Source organism: Agelaius phoeniceus, chromosome 6 (assembly GCF_051311805.1).
Source record: "Agelaius phoeniceus isolate bAgePho1 chromosome 6, bAgePho1.hap1, whole genome shotgun sequence".
NCBI lineage: Eukaryota > Metazoa > Chordata > Aves > Passeriformes > Icteridae > Agelaius > Agelaius phoeniceus.
Window position 1 is genome coordinate 14,943,463 of NC_135270.1, and position 18,093 is coordinate 14,961,555.

Sequence of the window (18,093 nt, forward strand, 5' to 3'; positions counted from 1 at the left end):
CAGAATATCACTAAGGTAAAATGAGAATAGAGCATATGCTTGGAAAACAGAGTCTCACTTTCAGTGTAAAGCAATATTTCCTAGGCTTACAGCTGCTGGTGACACATTTTTGCCTGCTTATTCCCAGTGTTCAACACAACCAGTACTTTTGTCTCCCTATATTCTCTGTAACTGTTAATCATCAAAGCAGCTGAGGATGCTCAAGAGCAAGTTTCTCTGAAACATGTACAGTCTAGGGCACTGCACCCCCAGTCAAACCAGCATCCATCATTTCTTTACCCTAGGGCTGTATAACTTCCCATTTTAAGGGAGTTTATTGGTTATTTTTTGGTTTTTTGTTAGGTGTTTGGTGGGGGTTTTTTGATGTGTTTTTTTTCCTGCATGGCCAAATGATTCACACCTTGAAGCTTTAGGAATCTTCGTCCTTGGATGTGACTATTGGAAAATACAAAATGTTCTAAATAACACCTGGCTTGTTGACAGCTTATTTGAATTCATAAGACCCATAAACCTCAGTGCTTCAAAACAAAGACATACTGATATAAAATAATTTAACCATTCATTTGAAAAAAAGAGGATTCTGCCCCCCAGGTACAGTTGGTAAAGGAATTATAGAGATATAGGAAAAGTGCTTGCAGGCACTTTTTGTCACTTTCCACAAACGTTAAAAGCTCTTTCTTCATCACCTGCCCTTCTAAAAAAGTAAAGAAATGTGAAACAGGAACATTGTGAATGCTGGAAACAATATTCTCAAACAGAAGTCTCATTACCTAGGCCCCCAGGGAGTGCCTTCACCACATGCTTGAGCTGTGCTATTTCCAGTGCTTCCCAGAGCATGCTGTCAGTGCACTTCTTCTCAGGGTCCAAGTTAAACCTGCAGCAGGGGCAACTCAAGAATATCAGTCAACAGAAACTGCTGCAATGGATTTCTTCTTTTACTGTGCTTAGGAACAAAAATGCAGATAATTAGAATCATACACTGAAGGTCTGGGCCTGATTTTGACCTATCACTGGTAGAAATCCACCAAATTTCCCAGACTTAATCAATGTTTATACCAATGTGATTAAGGTGAAAATTTGATGTCAGTTAAGCAGAAAGGGAAAAGTTTGCTATTATGTGGCTATCTTTATGGTTTTGGAATTTATTTTGTTCTGTATAAACGAAATAAATCTCATGTTTTACTAGAAAAACTGTGACTATACTCAGTCTAAATTAACATTTAATTTTAACAAAGGCCAAGATTTTACCCTCCCTCCTTTTAAATACAACGTCTCTTTGTTCTTCACTGCTGTAGAAATGTTAACAGAATAATCAAGCTTCATACTGCATTATGAGATTGAAGTCTTCACTGCAATTCAAAAAATCTTGGATTTATGAACAGATGAACATTATTTTAGCTTGCTGTGGCCCAGAAGTGACAGCAACAAATGTTAATCTCACATCACATTACATTAGCATGGAGAATGACAATAAAAGATTCAAATGGTGCATGACACTATTTTTACATTTTACTCCTGCTGTATGAGTTGTGAAGGATCGATGGTGGCCTAAATACATTTTTTAATAGTTCAACAAATAAAACAAAGGAATACAATCACATCATCTTCTGATGTGAATGAATCATGGTCTATTCAGGCATGTCCTGAAGCCTGTATCCTTTTTAGTGAACTCTAATCAGTTATGTAGAAACTAAAAGTGCAGGGGATCTAACAGTGCACAGAGGATTGTACTGTTTCTTCCTAAGTAAATGGCACAGACACAGGGAAGGGCATTTGTTGGAAACTGCAACTTTTGGCCATTGTTTCTACTACATCATCTTCGAGAAGTAGGAGGAGAATGAAAAAAAAAATTAAAAATCTCCAGGATAAACCAGGCCAGGCTCCCAGTAATTCTCATGTTCTTCTTTTGCTTTCTCTCTGTCTACAGCAATTTTTTAGTCTGCATTTTTTACATCTCATATTTTAAGGCAGACAGACGAAAACAGATGTAGGAGAAAGAAGGTTTCAAGAAATGCTGGGTGGTTATGGGCATTTGATCAGTGAGCTAAACAGATTATTGGATCCTGGAGGATTAAATATTGGCTTTCCCTGCTTCCCAGGCATGGGATGTCTTTTGCCAACAGTGCCCTGTCCAGGCTCAGGCATGAGGAGAGGTTAGTCTGGCAGGGGTGAATTAAAAGCACAGACAGAAAGCAGTGATCCTCCCTATTCCAGCTGAGGAGCCTGGAATTGAGCAGCTTGGTATAAAAGTCATTATATATAGTACAATTATAACATATAATTCATATTGTATGACACAGAAGCAATTACATGTTTTTTATTTATTGCTGGTGCTCAGTACTCACCGGATTGTTCCACTGAATAAAATAGGATCTTGGAGGATGATTGACAGCCTGGATCTCAGTGTCTGTAAGGGCAGCTTGGCAATATCTATACCATCAATGATAATCCTCCCTATTCAAAAGAAAGGGGACAGTGTGCTTATTGTGCCACACAGCTGCTGGCAAAGACATGGCTCACTTCCAGGCTGAAAGGCAGTACAGCAGGAACAGGCCTTGTATCACATAGCCCCTTCTTCACCAAAGAAACATGCTTTGACTAAAAGAGCAGCACAGCTTTCTTGAGAATAAGCTCAGCTGGAAAGCACACAGAGGGGACCTGAAGTACCTTCTGAATAATTAGATACACTGCTTAACTGCTTGATCAGTATACAGCTATCAAACAACAGGGTCAGACATTACTTCAATCAGGGATTAATTACCAGGGGCAACAAGCCTTTCAGAAAGCCAAATTACTGTTGAGCACTATGAAATCTTATCTCTGAGTACAACTGTCTGTATCTGCATAGGGGCTCTGTGGGTGATGTGGCTGGGAAACAGGCTGACATCTTTTTGAGATGTACTCTGTGAGGCACACAGAGCAGGAAATATGGCAGGAAATTCCAGGGAAGCAGGCCAAGCTGCAACCCCCAAGTGCAGAGTTTTTTGGGCCTAGTGGATCCCATCTGTGCCTTGAGTACAGATTACACTTGAACACCTTGCCCTTTTATGCTTTGCTCCTACTGTTGTGATTTAACTGCACAAAAGGCTGTCATCTGTCACTCTTGGACTTTTGCTTCTATCAAGCAGAATTTTTATTGATCTGGCTTACAAATGGCACAGCTGTTAGGTGACAGATGAGACCAGCTTTAAATAGGGCCAAAGAGTGTGTCCTGCAGATTTGAAAATCACACTTCAGACCTGCTGCTGTTAAGGAAAAGACTACCAAAGAACCTTCAGGTGCTAAGCTTGAGTGACACACCAAAGTGTTATCTTACCCTCAAAGGTGTCAACCATTCTGAAAAATGCAAGAGAGAAGGAGGATTTTCCACTGCCTGTTCGGCCGCAGATCCCAATCTGTGACACAGAAAGCAGATGAACATCAGGCAATGAAAGTACAGGAAATGGATAACATCTGTACTTGACACTGCAGATGAGAGGGTGGAGGAGCTGTTCACATGATCCTCTTCTCCTCCTGACAGATCAGTCAAACAACCAGCCATTGTAGAATTGCTGTGTTCACTTTTTGTCTTTTAGGGGTCTGAGCATTTAAGGATAAATCAAGGCCAGTCCTATAACAGGTACAATAGGAGAATGGCAATGATGGTAATAAAGGCAAGAGAGTCATGTGAGAAGGATGAAAAAAGCAGGTCTAGCACTGTAAGGGCTCACTGTCACTTCATTTGGCACTGTGTGCTGACAGGAGGGCACTGGGATACTGAGAGGGAGGGTGTTTGCCTCAATACACCAAGCTAAGAATCCCCCAGACTCCTTAACAGTGCACTACATTCTTTGAGAGAAAAAAATCATCTGTAATTCGGTCACCAAAACATTCTATGGTATGTTTTAACTCTGATTTATATGATGTGATAGTCTAAAGAGTTTCTGAGAACCACTGCAGCTCTTTACCTTTTGTCCTGGTGAGATGTGGGCATTGACATGTTTCAGCACTGGCTTCAGGTTGCTGTCATATCGGACACTGAGGTTCTGGATCTGGATCTCCCCTCTGTCTGGCCAGTTCTGGGGAATCTGTGACGAAGCTGTACCACAGGCACAGGACAGGGAAAAACCCAACATCAACCTTCTTATAATAAATTACTTGGTTCATTAGGTAATTTACTACATTTTTCATGGCAATACACTGCAAAGTCATTAAAATTTCAGCAAGCTCTTTCTGCATGCTGCACAAAACTGCACTTACAAAGGAGCCCTTCGTAATTTTCAGCTTCTGTTTTGAGAAGGCCGTTGATCCTTTTCACTGCCCCCAGCTGGATCTCCATGTCAGCCAGGTTACGAACCATCCAATTCAGATAGTTTGACACCTGATGTAAAGCAAATACACAACTGAACCCCAGATTTTTAGTAGTTTGCACCATTTGACCAGCATGCAGTTTATATTCCTACACAAGAATGCCTCAGTAAGTGGAAGTTGTGAATGCACTGGATGGTACAACACCAACAGGGAGGCAACAATGACTAAAGGTTACATTTCCTAACTGCAGTGCACAGATACTTTGGTACTGTGGAGGTCTGATCTACACCACCAACAGAAAAGAGGGTGGGAGAACAATAGAGACAGGTGAAAAGACATAATTTTGGTAACTCAAGTTTGGACAATCTAGAATGACATATCAGGGCATAATTACAACTGATGCACTGAAAATGTACTCTTCTTAATGCAAGACGATATAAAAAATTATGATGCAACTTGTCCATTTTTCATTGACATATTTGAACAAACACCTTGATGAGATTTGATCTCAAAGCTGAAGAAAGCATACACTCAAATATGTCAACCATCACATGTGAACTGAAGTAAACACATGGTTTCCATGATATTACAGTACCCACTATAGATGTACAGACACCTTCAATCTTCCTGTTCATCTTTGTGCCCTGAGGAATTACAAAAAAATGTTTGGGAGAGACAGAAAGGATCCTGAGATTCTTACCATAAGAGCATAGGTTAGTCCCAAGCCTACAAGTCCTGAAGTGATTTTATTATACAGGCAACTGGTAATAGAAGTGACAGCTGCTATGAGCACCACACATGCTCCAATGTACTCCTGAAGGAATATGAATAAGCTCCATCATTATAAGTCTACAAAGGATTAAAACGTTCTCAAAACTTTGCACACCAAATAACAAAGCCATTGCACAGTTTCCAAACACAGGCAGAAAACCCCATGGAACTCCATCCAGACTCTACCAGGAACCCATTGTTACTGCAATCAGCAGGGCTGTGCTGGGGAAGTCAACACAGATGCTTTAAGCATGTAATGGAGGTGGCTGAAATCATGCAGCTGAAGTTACCTGGGATAGGAGGGAAGTGCTCATGCATCCCATCTCTGTGGCTGATGATGAACTGCTGGGAGGCTCTGCTGTTGCTGCTGAGTTCCTACCATCCATAACTGTTCAAACAAGCCTCTCTTGCACAGCACACACCTATTACCTTAAGGGCCTTTTTCTGCTTTAATTTAAACCATTGGTGATTTGACTTCCCACAGACAATTCTTTGAGTAAAATTGTGTAACAGACTAGAAAACAAACTCTGTGGGAGGACAACTATCATTTGTCTGTGTTTGAATTGTTTAGTGATATAGGCATTGATCAGAATTAGGGACTTCAGCTGGTCTAGCCCCGAATATATAATAGGGTAATAATATTGTATTCAAGTCATACCCAATACCTGAACTAAATTATCAAAAGGTACCAGTTAAGGAGGAGTCTGAAATGAAGCCATAGAGTGTGACATGAAAAGTGAATAAAAATACATTTAGCACATCTAAAAGAAGCCCATGTTACCAGAACAGCATTAGTACACCTGACCTGCATTTAAAATTGTGATATAACCTTCCACAACATAAAATTCCTTGACTTGCTTCTCAGAGAATTATTTTAATAAACGATTTCTCATGCCAGGCCACTTCACTGAGCAGAAAACAGGCCACTGAATATCTTTGGTGTTCTTCAGATGACTCCAAAACAGACTCAACCCTATCTACATCCTTCTGCTCATTAGAAGAGCTTCCAAGATACTGAAATGTTCCTAGGAAGCCACAAGGCAGAGGCTGCTGACACTGACTGACACGGCTCGACAGTGACATGCTGGCTGGTGGCACAGCTCAACTAGCTCTGATCACTCTTCACACACAGAGGAGCCAATGTGACCCCTGAAAACTATTCCAGTCTTGGAAAAACAGCTGCAGGCTATGGGGAAAATTCATACCCCATTCAGTGTCCAGGATGGGTTGGGCATATGCTCATTACAGCCAGAGAGACATAGAGGGCAAAGGTACAGAAACTGTTGGATGCCTCATCAGATTACTTGGAACAAAGTCAAAAATTCCTTGTGTAACAATAATAATAATAATAATAATAATAATAATAATAATAATAATAATAATAATGATAATAATGATAATAATGATAATAATGATAATAATGATAATAATGATAATAATGATAATAATGTTGTACTTGCCATGCGAACTTCCAGCCAGCGATTGGCTGCTGTGAGGAAAAGGGAGGCAATGTTGTTGGAATCTGTGTATTCAAGAAGTTTTTGTCGGAATTTGGCTTCATACCTAAAAAAAAAGGAACAAAAAAAAAAAAAAAAAAAGGAAGAAAGCAGGAAAGCAAGAGAAAGAGAGGAAAAAAGGAGTCAGTCCTTGGGGTATCAGAAAAATAGAAAGTAAAATTTAATTTCTGAGGTATGTGCTTATGGACAGCTTGGCACAGGGTATTAATCAGCCTATCAATAGCTCAGAGTGACATCATTGGTAGCTTTGTATTAGACACAGGCAAAGTGTATTTGTGCAGTGTCTTGAGAAGTAATTTGTTATTGCATTGGTTACAATACAACTGCATTATTGTATTGAAATTCTCTAGGACTTCCAGGTCCCACTGGGCATTTTATAGATGTATTTTATGACATGATAATTGAGAGAGAGAGAGAGATAAATCTAAAACTAAAATATTTAAAATATGAATGAGAAAAATAATGCATGCTTGTACTTGTGAAAAGAAGCATTAATGCTGCAGAATTCAGTTTTTATCAATCATATAAGCTCAAGTTTTAAAATTTATATTACCATAGTGCCTAGAAATGGTAACAGTTTAAAAAGTATAAACTCAAAGAACTTCCCATTATAGTAGCACCCATATTAAACAAATGCATTTGTCTTTATCATTAATCAAATGGGGCACTTTGGAAAATGGAAGTCCAAGAACGTGGCACAACAAAAAGTATTAGCTTGGAAAGAACTGTTTCCCTTCCCTCAAGGAATTAGTACACAGTACACAAAACAGGATTAATCACAAATAAGCCTGTTTATAGTTTGTTATAGTGAATTTGCACCCACTCATCTGAATAGTTGTGCCAATGAAATCTGCCATGAATTTAGAAGGTATGGGAGGTGATTCCCTGCTGGGGTCTTGGCAAGTGCTCAAGTCAGCCAGTCACCCCTTTTAGCTGGGCATATTTAATTGCGTAGCTGTAAATTAAAGTGAGGTCAATAATCAAGTGTATCAACAATTACAGCTAATAATGCACAAGCCTGGCACAAAGTCTTTTCCAGGGTAGTGATATAAAGCTCAAAGGCCTGAAGATTTAATTTAAGCACCCAAATCTTGCCTTTTTCTCCCCTTTTATTAAATGATAAAGTTTAATACACTTGATCTCCCCCTCTGAAACTTTACCTTATCCTTTAGCTATTATGGCTGTGACAAGCACTGATTATTTATAAACTCAGCTCTCCTAACACTGATATAGAAGAATGCCTATGTATGAAGTACATGGCTTATAGAAGCTTTCAAACTCATTCACTGCAGAGTACCTTAATCCTTCTTCTGAGCACAGGAATGACTTGACATAAAAAGTTTATGATTTTGAGCAAAAGAAATAATTCAGCTGCCCACAACTTAGCCATGTGCTAAGACATAAGATACATGTCTGCTGTGTGCAGTGAGGAATAATGGAATGGCTTGGATTGGAAGGGACCTTACAGATCATCTCATTCCAACCCTCTGCCATGGGCAGGGACATCTGTCACCAGCCCAGCTTGCTCAGGGCCCCATCCAACCTGGCCTAGCACACTTTCAGGGATGGGGCATCCACAGCTTCTCTGGGCAACTTGTGTCACTGTCTTGCCATCCTTACAACAAAGGATTTTTTCCCAACATCTAATCTAAATCTACTCTGTTTCAGTCTGAAGCCATTCCCCTTGTCCTATCACTACATGCCCTTGTAAATAGTCTCTCATCTTTCTCACAGGTTCTCTGCAGGTACTGGAAGGCCACAATTAGGTCACTCCAGAGGCTTTTCTTTTCCAGTCTGGACAAACCCAGCTTTCAGCCTTTGCTCAAAGGAGAGGTGCTTCATCTCTAATCAACTTGGTGGCTCCCTCTGGGCTCACCCCAGCAGGTCCCTGTCCTTCCTGTGCTGGGAGCCAGAGCTGATGCAGCTGCAGGTGGGGTCTGAGCAGAGCAGAGGGGCAGGATGCCCTCCCTGCCCTGCTGCCCACGGGGCTCTAGATGCAGCCCAGGACCCAGGCTGGCTGTGAGCACGTTGGTGTGTTTGCAGAGCAGAATGGCTGTTTCTAAATCAGGCATTAGTGTCACCATGGCAGGGCTAGGGAGCCCTTCCTCTCCTCAGGGCTCACTGCCCCCAGCCCTCATTGCACAGACATGGCCATGCTGCTGCTGCAACCAATTCAGCCACATTTAACTCCCCTATCTCATACCATGAGGAATTGTGTGAGGCAGATAGAGAATGTGAGGCAGATAGCCTCAGAGAATGTGTGGTATGCATCATGAGTCAGTCATGCACATGCACGTGGAACAGGGATGCAAAGTTACCACAGTTGCTGGATCGATGCAAAAATATCTGAATTTCTCTTCAGAAAGTGTGTCCAGATTACCAGGGTTTTAGGAATACAGACAAGTCTTTGCAGAATCATTCACATATACATTTTGTTGATTGTTTAACACAAATGCTATCTGAAGTATCAAAATAAACTATAAATCAGGCCAGGGCATCTGCTGAAGGTGTTTTTGTAGGCACAGCAATTTCTGTCTTTCTGAAATCCCCTAGATTTTTTTGTAAACTTCTTTCCATATGCATCCTGAATAAATCCTCACCAAGGGTAAGGACACTTCATGAACAACTGGCACCTCCTAACAGAATGAATTCCTGAGTTAGTGTTATTTTTAGGGATGCTCACGCTAGCAAGTCTAAACTCCACTCCTGCTAATATGTTAGGCAGCTGAAAAGCTACACAGCCCTAAAAATAACTGGGTTAGCAGCTGAGGCAGGAGGCTGGTAGACAGATGGAACACAGAACTCACTGAACACACATGGGCTGGCTGGGTCAGAGACACATCACTTACTGCAGGATTTAAGAAAAAGAAGGCACCAAACACAATTCTTTGACAGAGGAATTAATTCCAAAGTGACAAGAAGAATCAAGAGGGAATGCTCTGACAGACTGAAAATATTAGCTTGATGGCATTGAATATTGCTTTCTGTATCAACACCAGAAAATATACAGCCATAATGCTTCAAAGATACTCTTGATCAAGTAAAAGGATATAGGAATGAGAAAAGCAGACATTAAATGAAAAATTCAATTTTCCTGCAAATTGAACATGGATATAACTACAAACCATAGAACATTGCTGGCACTTAATGAATTAAATATTCAATAACAGTAATTAATGGAAAACATTAAGTTGCTCCACCATTCTTGGGTAAGCTACCTTCAGTCCAAAAGAAACAAACTCTTAAATTGGTTATTCTTTCTTTGATCTATTTATAACCTATTGAAAATAGTTTAAGTTACCTTTGTGCATTACTTCTATTACAAAATGACAATTATAGGTTAGGAAGAATAAATAAACCCTACTATTTCAAGGATAGAAAGGTAGCAGTAATAATTAACTGACAAACTATGTAGACATCATCTAGATGAGAATCTAGTGGAAAAACTGACCTTGTTTGAGTCAACTGGGAAAAGACAAGAATAGCCCTGGTTCAGGGAAAGCAGCTGGTAAGCTCAGCAGTGCTTTTTTATTGGTACCTCTGAGGTATCAGCATGACTGCCAGTTTTCTAACACACATACAGAACCCAGGCACGTTATCAGGTATTCCTGGGCTGCCCTCCTGGGAGCTTATGTGCATGGAAAAGCAAAGCAAAACAGGCAAGGAAATACTTTGTCTCCAGCTTGTGTATTTCCAAAATCAGTGTTAACACCCTCATTTTCAGCTAGAAACCTGAAAAACAATGCAGGGTGCTACTGTAGCCTCTGAAGTCAGCAGCATGCACAGCTCAACTGCCCAGGACATGGACACAGATAAGTCTGTACCAAGTTGGTGCATATTAGTTCTGCCATGGAAGCTGTCCAAGCCCATCATCTGCCACACCACAGGCTGTGGTAATTGCAGGCTAATTTAGCTTCCTAAATCACATTTGCCCTCAAGTTCTTTTTTTCAGGCTGCATGCAAGTGTCTGGACAGCAACCACAGGGCAGATGATCCACATGTGCTTGTTCTTTTTACACTGACTCCTCTACATAGAAAAAGCTTAAAATTCTTCAGTGGTTGACATCCTCCCCACCCATATTGTGAGGACTCTAGATCTTCCAGGCAGAACAGTGTAAGACATAACATTATCTCACTTTTGAATATCTATTTTTCTTAAAAAAAAAAAATCTGTACCTGAAGGCTCGGATGGTTGTAAGACCTTCAACAGTCTCTGAAAAATGGGACAGTAATGGTAGCTGAGTGCTGTCATCCAGCTGCTGCAGGTCCCTGGAGATGGTTAGGAAAATAATTTAGTAAAAAACCAGGTCTGTTGTGCAGTTACTCTCTTGACTCAGGCCCAGGGAGTGAAAAGGAATAGCATTGCAATAGTCACACACATAAGGTTCAGACAGATTGCAAAGCAGTGCTACAGGGAAATGAATTCCCCAGCAGGATTTTTCTTTTAACATTTAAATAGCTGGAGTTCTGAATGGGTCTTTTCCCTTCACTGCCTTCCCTCCTTTCTCCTCCATTCCTTTTCCTTGTAGTCAATTTTTTATTTATTTAAACACCATTCTGTCTCTGTACTGAACATCAATTTAATGGAATGCTGCAAATTGGAGCTCAAGTTAAACAGAAGACAAAGTGCACCCCCAGATAACAGCACAACTACTGAGCCAACACTATCTCATAAACTTAGTAAATGGGAGTCTGCACTCGTTATTAAGTTGCATTTCTCAATGTCATATTTAGTCCTCATATCAGTAAAAGCACATGTAGGTGAAATCTGTTTAGTCTCAGTTTCTTCCAGCAGGAAGTAAATTGGTTGCAGACTCCCTCTCAATCTGTGCATATATGAGGGGATATGCATATTTTTGCACTGCTGCAAACATTTCACAAGAGGGAAACTATCATCTTAGAAGGAGTAAGGTCTCAGATACAATTAAAATTTTCATATTTTTAAAAACAAGAAGGCACCCAGAACAGGAGAGGAGACTCATGCACACTGGATCCTTAATGGCTAGCAGTACCACCATGGTGATGCTGCATTCTGTTAAGTCAAGGAAAGGCTGCATATCTCCACTTTCACCTGCACAGGCAGATTTCAGTTTCCCTGTCCACATTTTCTTGCATGCACCCAGCACATAACCCTTGGGGGAGGACAGAATCCAGCTGGGTTTTTTTTGTGTCCTATGAACTCCATAAACCTTTGATCATGCAGAGTCTGCTTCATCACACAAGTTCTGCTCGAAGAGCTGCCGACAAAGGCACTTGTAAAATGACACATTTCCATTGCACTGGATTTGTCCCACTTGCAGCCAGTGTCACAGCCTTGACAAGACCAAATGTGAGCATGAAGCTCCCCTGCACTGCAGGAACTGTCCCCAGTGCCAGGATGGAGCGGGTGGCGCCCTTACCGGGAGGCGACTCGGAAATACTTCTGGATGAAGTAGCACATGATGGCCAGGGGCACCAGGGCGATGAGGAACATGGGTGTGACGTAGGAGATCACTGCAAGGGCAGACACACACAGCAAGGTGGAGCGGCTCAAGCACTCCAGGGTAGCTGGGATGTGCTGTGCAGAGAAGAAAAAAGCGCACAGAGTCTTCCATAACATGCCAAGCTTAAAACAACTTAAAACAACTTCCTTTTCCTTTCTCTTGCTTCCTCAAAAATTTTCTTCCCTGTGTATTTTAAGCATACAGGCCTGCTCTTGAATTTACCAATGGGTTTTGGAGGTATCTGAAAGGATTTCTGTGAGGCTGCTTCACATCTGCATTGTGGAGCACAATCCTCATGTCAGAGGATTACAGATGGGATGCAGTAGATGATTTTAGCAACTGCATAAATCCTGGCAGTGCAGTCTGGGGTAAGTAATAGTAATTTGAATTTCAGTCATTTCTATTCTGGGCAATAGCATTTGCTTTTTTCTCATTTAATTTCCACAAATGAATGTGTTTACTCACTTAGAAAAAAAGTAGATACTCTTTAATTTAGGGATATCACTATTGATCTTATTTTGCTGCCCTTTTCTATACAGGACATCTTAGCAAAATAAATCTTTTTTCAATGTGCATGTAAGATGAGGGACTCATTCAGAACTGAGAAAATCATGATGCAAACTGATACAGTCAAAATTACAGCTCATCCATAAGCTTCACCTAGATAAGTCAGTAAAAAATGAAACCCCACTTTTTCAACTTGAGAGCTCGAAAATATTTAAGCAGTACCTGGTCAATGGTATTGCAATCAGCTGAGAATCTGTTCAATATACTTCCCAGAGGAGTTGTTTCAAAAAACCTAAAATGGTGCAAGGAATGGCAAAGTTTACAATACTGATATTAGAACTGATTCATGTTATTTTGTCTTATCTAAGTTAGTAACTATATCACAGAAACAAGCAAATAAATTGACAGCTGTAGTAAAATTTCTCATTTTGCTCAGAACCTATGGCTTTCCAATTAAATGGAAATGTCTTGAATTTACAACCACAATCATGAACCTACAACCACTTGGAACCCTACGACTGCAAGCATGTCCTCAGCTCCCTCTACTGTCTAAGCCATGGACATCACATGATTACACTTGAAAAAAATCCTTTCAGACTTGAATTTGAAGCCACTTCAAAAGGAAAAATTCAAAAGAAGTTAAATTGAAAAGCCTTGTATCTTTCTGGGAACAGAAAATTGTAACAAAAACAACTACTGTTGGAATAATATATTAAAAGACATTTGGATATGGAAAATGAACTATATTATTGTTCTGCAACTATTAGCTGTACCATAACTCATGTGGAACCTGAAGTCTAGCCTGGAAAAAAAAATCTAAAAATAAGTCTGAGGTTTTTCATGTATGTGATTTTTCCATGTTCTTTGGGTCAAATATAGTTAGCTTAAAAATAAGAAGTTTTTATTCCTGGAGCTGCAGGTTTGAATCAAGCTTCATCTTTCCTTTCATGCACAGGAAAAAAAACTTATGCAGGACAAGCAAGGCTTCTGCTGGAACAAAGTACATCCCAGTATACTCTAATGATGCCTCTAATGACACTTGTCTAAGCTCATTACCTTTCCTAGACTTGCACAATCACTGCCTGACAGTAAATATTTCCAGTGATTAAGATGAGGAAGCATACTATGAATTATCTGTACCACGTATTGATCAATAATTGTATTTTCTCCCTAATTAAAAACTGCCAAGAGAAATTAAACATGCAAGGACGTAAATCTCTGAAGTCACAGTCAGACAGGAGAGGCATTTGACTTGTGTCTAGGAACTCAAGAAGCCTGGGTACCATTTTCAAAAACTACTCAGAAACTTGACACCTGGTCATTTTTCACTGATATCTAAAAAAAATTGCGATGACAACCATTTCTTAGTAAAAACTGCACTTAGGAGACTGTCTTGAAGTAAAGAAGACAAAATTACTATAATAAAACTTCTATTACAATCAAAGAAATACCTCATTGGAGCCAAAATAATTTTATTTAGTAAAGAAGAGTGTAGCTTTTTGGTGACTTTCAAGCCAGTCCACTCCACTGCTATTGATGTGACAAGACATAATACGATGCCAAGGCAGCAAAGGATGCTGAAAACTTTTGAATATTGAGAATGGTCAAATTCCTAAGAAACAAAGAGCAACACAAATATTCACTTTAAATTACATTTAAAATATTATTGTAAACACAGAACCACAAAAGTGAAAAAATGTGAGAGTATAACCTTTTTGCTCCCTAAAATAAACTGTCCATGATTTTCATTCATCTTAAAGCATAATTTATTACCCTTTGGAGAGGGAAATGATTGCATGGAAATAAGTGAAATCAGAAGTTTAAATTCAAGGAACACCATAAAAAGCCCAGGTTGCTGTGAGAATGCAACAGTGCGGGGAAAACAAAAAAGAACCCTGATATCAAAATTACTTTAGAAACCCAGCTTTAAAAATACAATATATCAATACACTATATATCAATATACAATAAGTCTAGCAAAAGGAGAACGCACCAAACTTAACTTCATTTTACTGCACCGTCTGTGCAAAAATGTACTGAGCTTCAAAATACCCTGGAATGATTCTTTTATAAAAAAATACTACATTGCATACAGATCTTGGAGCAGAGGTTGACAGCAGGAGAAAATCATAAGAGGAAGGTGAAGAAGGCAATGCCTACCATGCACTGGGAGCAGTTTTTTGTCTCGGGCTCTATCTTGATAGAAATGGCATGCTCGGTCCAGAGCGCCAGGCAGTAATCAATGGCCACCATGACCGTGTGCTTCAGCAGCTGGGACAGGAGCAGCAGGGGCAGCAGGAGGATCCCTGCTGCACTCAGGTACTTGCCACAGGCTCTCCAGGGCATCTTGGCTCTCTGATGCAGCACTGAAGACAGGTTGTCTTCGTCATCACTCTCTGTTACTTCTTCTGCAAGGTGCAAGAAAAAAGGACAGCCAAGCTGACATACATCTCCAAGGGACTGGCAAGGGGTAGCTACAAACCAGGTCTTCCCATCCAAAATAAAGGGTGGCTTTAAGGTCAAAGCACCTGCTCAGAACTGCATGCATTAACCTGCTAAACTAAATAGCAATGCATACTAGAAAGATGCAAAAACCCTCAGCACTTGGTGATCAATTTCTTCAACCACATTTTTGCAATGTGAAAGCACTGGCTGGATAAAAATCAGTGGCAATCTTTTTCCTTTGTAAAACTTTAAGCAAATATGTTTAGCTATTGACAAGTGAAGTTCACCCAGCATATTGTTTAATATTATTCTTCATTCATTATTAAATCATATTTGCCTATAAGAAAAAGCCTCAAAAGTCTGGAGGAAGAGATGACTTGTGAATGCTTGCAATCACACTGGTCCAGAGGACAAAGCAATGGAAACAAGCACTCCTATAAATCACAACTCACATGAAAAATGTTTTGATCTCCTGCCAGTTTGAATGGTGTTAATTCATTCTAATATCATTTAACAGTGAAACAGTCATGTACTGGCAGTGGGCTCAAAGGGTGCCCTTTACCTTCATCCTCTTCATCATCTTTCAGCAATGCTTCCCGGGAATACATCGTCCTCCGGAGGTTCGTTCTTTCCAAAACAGGGTTTTCCTCAATAGTTGTTTCCTGAAAAAGGCACAACTCATGTGTTTTTAACCAGATAATTAATACAACAAAATTGATACTTGTGATAAAACTCAGTGAAAAATAGTAGTGGGAATCTCACAGCAGGCAGCTGTAAGTGATTGATTTTCTACCTCTGTATAAAACCAAAGGACATAAATTAAATATCTAACATTCATTTCAGGTTGTCAATCCCAACCCTTCTGGAATCTTAACTTGGAAAGTTATCCTGAATTAATAAGATCTAACATTAATAACTCATTCTTCTTGTGTTATAAGTATGAAAGGCAAAATATCTTAATCATTTAGGGAACTTGATAGAGCCAAATCTGCAAAGCTTCCACCCAAGGCAATGAATAAATTCAGGCATGTCTATAAAACCAACTGTCAATAATAGTAAAGCTTTTCCTAAAATGGCCATATTTATATTCCTTAGGTGACAATATTTTGATAGGGCTTCCTATCAAGAATGGATTAGAACAGTACCAAGGAAATATGACATGTCCAGATGAAGGACTTTATCTTGAGATAAATAATAATGGTAACACCAATACTCATTCATATTAAGCTAGACATCACACACAGCATGTCAATTCTTGTTAAACCTTTCAAACTAAGGCAAAAAAAACCACAACATTTTCTTGCACATATTGATTGCCCTGCCCATCAAAAACCTTCTCCAGCTCTTGGTCTTGTCGATTCATTAATGTCTTCCAGTGTTCAAAGAGCTCAGTCTCTGATTTCTGAATGTCCTTGAGTGTTCCTTCTCTCTGGATGTTACCATCTTTCATCGCAATTATCTGAAAAGTCAGAAACACAAGCGCTGAGATAAATAGCCAGGTATGTCGATTTATTTTACAGCTATGTGTCTGTGCTTTGACAGGATTTTCCCTTTTCTTAAATAAATCATATTTCCACAAACAAGTCTGTCTTCTAAAAAGACAGTGGCATTATCTCTTGGCTCCATCCCTTTCATTCAAGATGCTGAAAACTCAGAAACTTCCTGCACTCCATGTTTCCAGCAAAGGCTGCTTTTAAGAAAGAGGAATGGGATCCCTGTCAGCAGATCTCTTCCAAAATACAAGTCATTAGCAAGATAAGATTTTAGAGCTCTCTTACCTCCTAAAAGGAAAAAGCTTTTAGCAAGACATTGAGTGCAGGAGGTTTTGCCCTCATTCAGGCAATTAGATATGAGCAGGCTGGCTCCTTCTCTGATACCATGGACTGATAAGGAAGAGCTAGGCAATTTGAATCCCTAAAGCTTTAAAAGCATAAAATAGTGGGCACAGTTTGGGAAAGAAAAATATCTATGCAAGACAAAGTCTGCAGGGAGCAGTTTCCAGTTTGTGTCAGTAACTACATTACACACAAGGGAACCACCACCACTCTGGATCTGACAGGGACAATTGGAAAATGAGGCATGCAGATTGCTAACCCCCATCATTACAAAACAGTTAATGCACTATTTACTTTTCTCTCCCCCTGGAAACTCAGAAATTTCCACAGGCAGGGAGTGGGGAAATAAACTGTTTCATTTATTGCTAAGAATTTACTTTCAATTATTGCTATGAATTTGCACCAGAGAGAAGGTAAAAATAAAGAAAACAAGGATATTTTTGTGATCAATTTATTCAGGAAACCTGCAACTGGGCTGGACCTTGAATTCTTCTGAGGGTTTTGTTGAAAAGATTTAGGGGAACCATGACATACATTTCAAACTATACTTTTACTTAAAATTTCTTAATAAAATAAATATTCCCTGTTCATTCAATTGGGTAAGAATTGCTTAGGATTAATGAAACTTACACTTAGGGAAAAAACCTGAATTATTTTTTAATTTTTTTTTTAATAAAGTTTATGCAAATCCTTCCTGTGCTACTGTTTGAAACAGTATATTTCATTAAAAAAATCACACATTTAGAAGATAATAAAAATAAAGCAATTTTTGTACACCCCCTAAAACACCAACATCCAGAAATATGTCTTTTATTCACAAAGAAAATTAAAACAATTACCCTGATGAACAGCCATAGCCTTTAAAAAATTGCAGATATATAACAATAAAAAAGAAGAAGTTAAGATGGACCTCATAGGGAGGGGAAGAAGGCAGAAAATTCCTGTATCCCAAGAGACACTAATTTGAAAACCAGGACTGTGTTGAGAACGGTGGTAACTCTAAAGGTAAACAAACAACTGAGGGACAAGGTCACAGCAGAGACCATAAATAACAATAGCTGCCCACCAAACACCTGATCAGAACAAGATGAATGTCTATGTGCAACTTTATACCAAGCCAGCATGAAGCTCAGGAAGCAGCTGCAATATAATTATTTCTTGAGACCAGGAAACTGCTGCTATAGCCTGTGCAAGATGTGAAAGAGAGAAGTCCTGCTGGGAGGTATAACTGCAGTCATCAATCA

The 18,093-nt window shown here is 39.6% G+C and overlaps 1 protein-coding gene across 3 annotated transcripts in view; it reads right to left on the bottom strand.

The window, feature by feature from the left end:
- The window catches only part of ABCC8 (ATP binding cassette subfamily C member 8), a 73,328-nt gene that overhangs the window by 4,577 nt on the left and 50,658 nt on the right, over positions 1-18,093 (bottom strand). For 2 of the 3 annotated variants that reach the window (XM_054634622.2, XM_077179868.1), the window contains exons 23-36: positions 16,348-16,473; positions 15,577-15,676; positions 14,730-14,977; positions 14,021-14,181; positions 12,792-12,861; positions 11,979-12,136; positions 10,756-10,848; positions 6,523-6,625; positions 4,991-5,104; positions 4,240-4,360; positions 3,948-4,078; positions 3,317-3,395; positions 2,346-2,454; positions 771-874 (exon numbers count right to left, since the gene is read on the bottom strand). In XM_054634622.2, the coding sequence (XP_054490597.2) occupies positions 771-874; positions 2,346-2,454; positions 3,317-3,395; positions 3,948-4,078; positions 4,240-4,360; positions 4,991-5,104; positions 6,523-6,625; positions 10,756-10,848; positions 11,979-12,136; positions 12,792-12,861; positions 14,021-14,181; positions 14,730-14,977; positions 15,577-15,676; positions 16,348-16,473 (1,717 nt within the window). Of the gene's footprint in view, positions 1-770; positions 875-2,345; positions 2,455-3,316; positions 3,396-3,947; positions 4,079-4,239; positions 4,361-4,885; positions 4,935-4,990; positions 5,105-6,522; positions 6,626-10,755; positions 10,849-11,978; positions 12,137-12,791; positions 12,862-14,020; positions 14,182-14,729; positions 14,978-15,576; positions 15,677-16,347; positions 16,474-18,093 lie in introns of those variants that run through there. The other variant, XR_013182718.1, reaches the window with a different exon arrangement.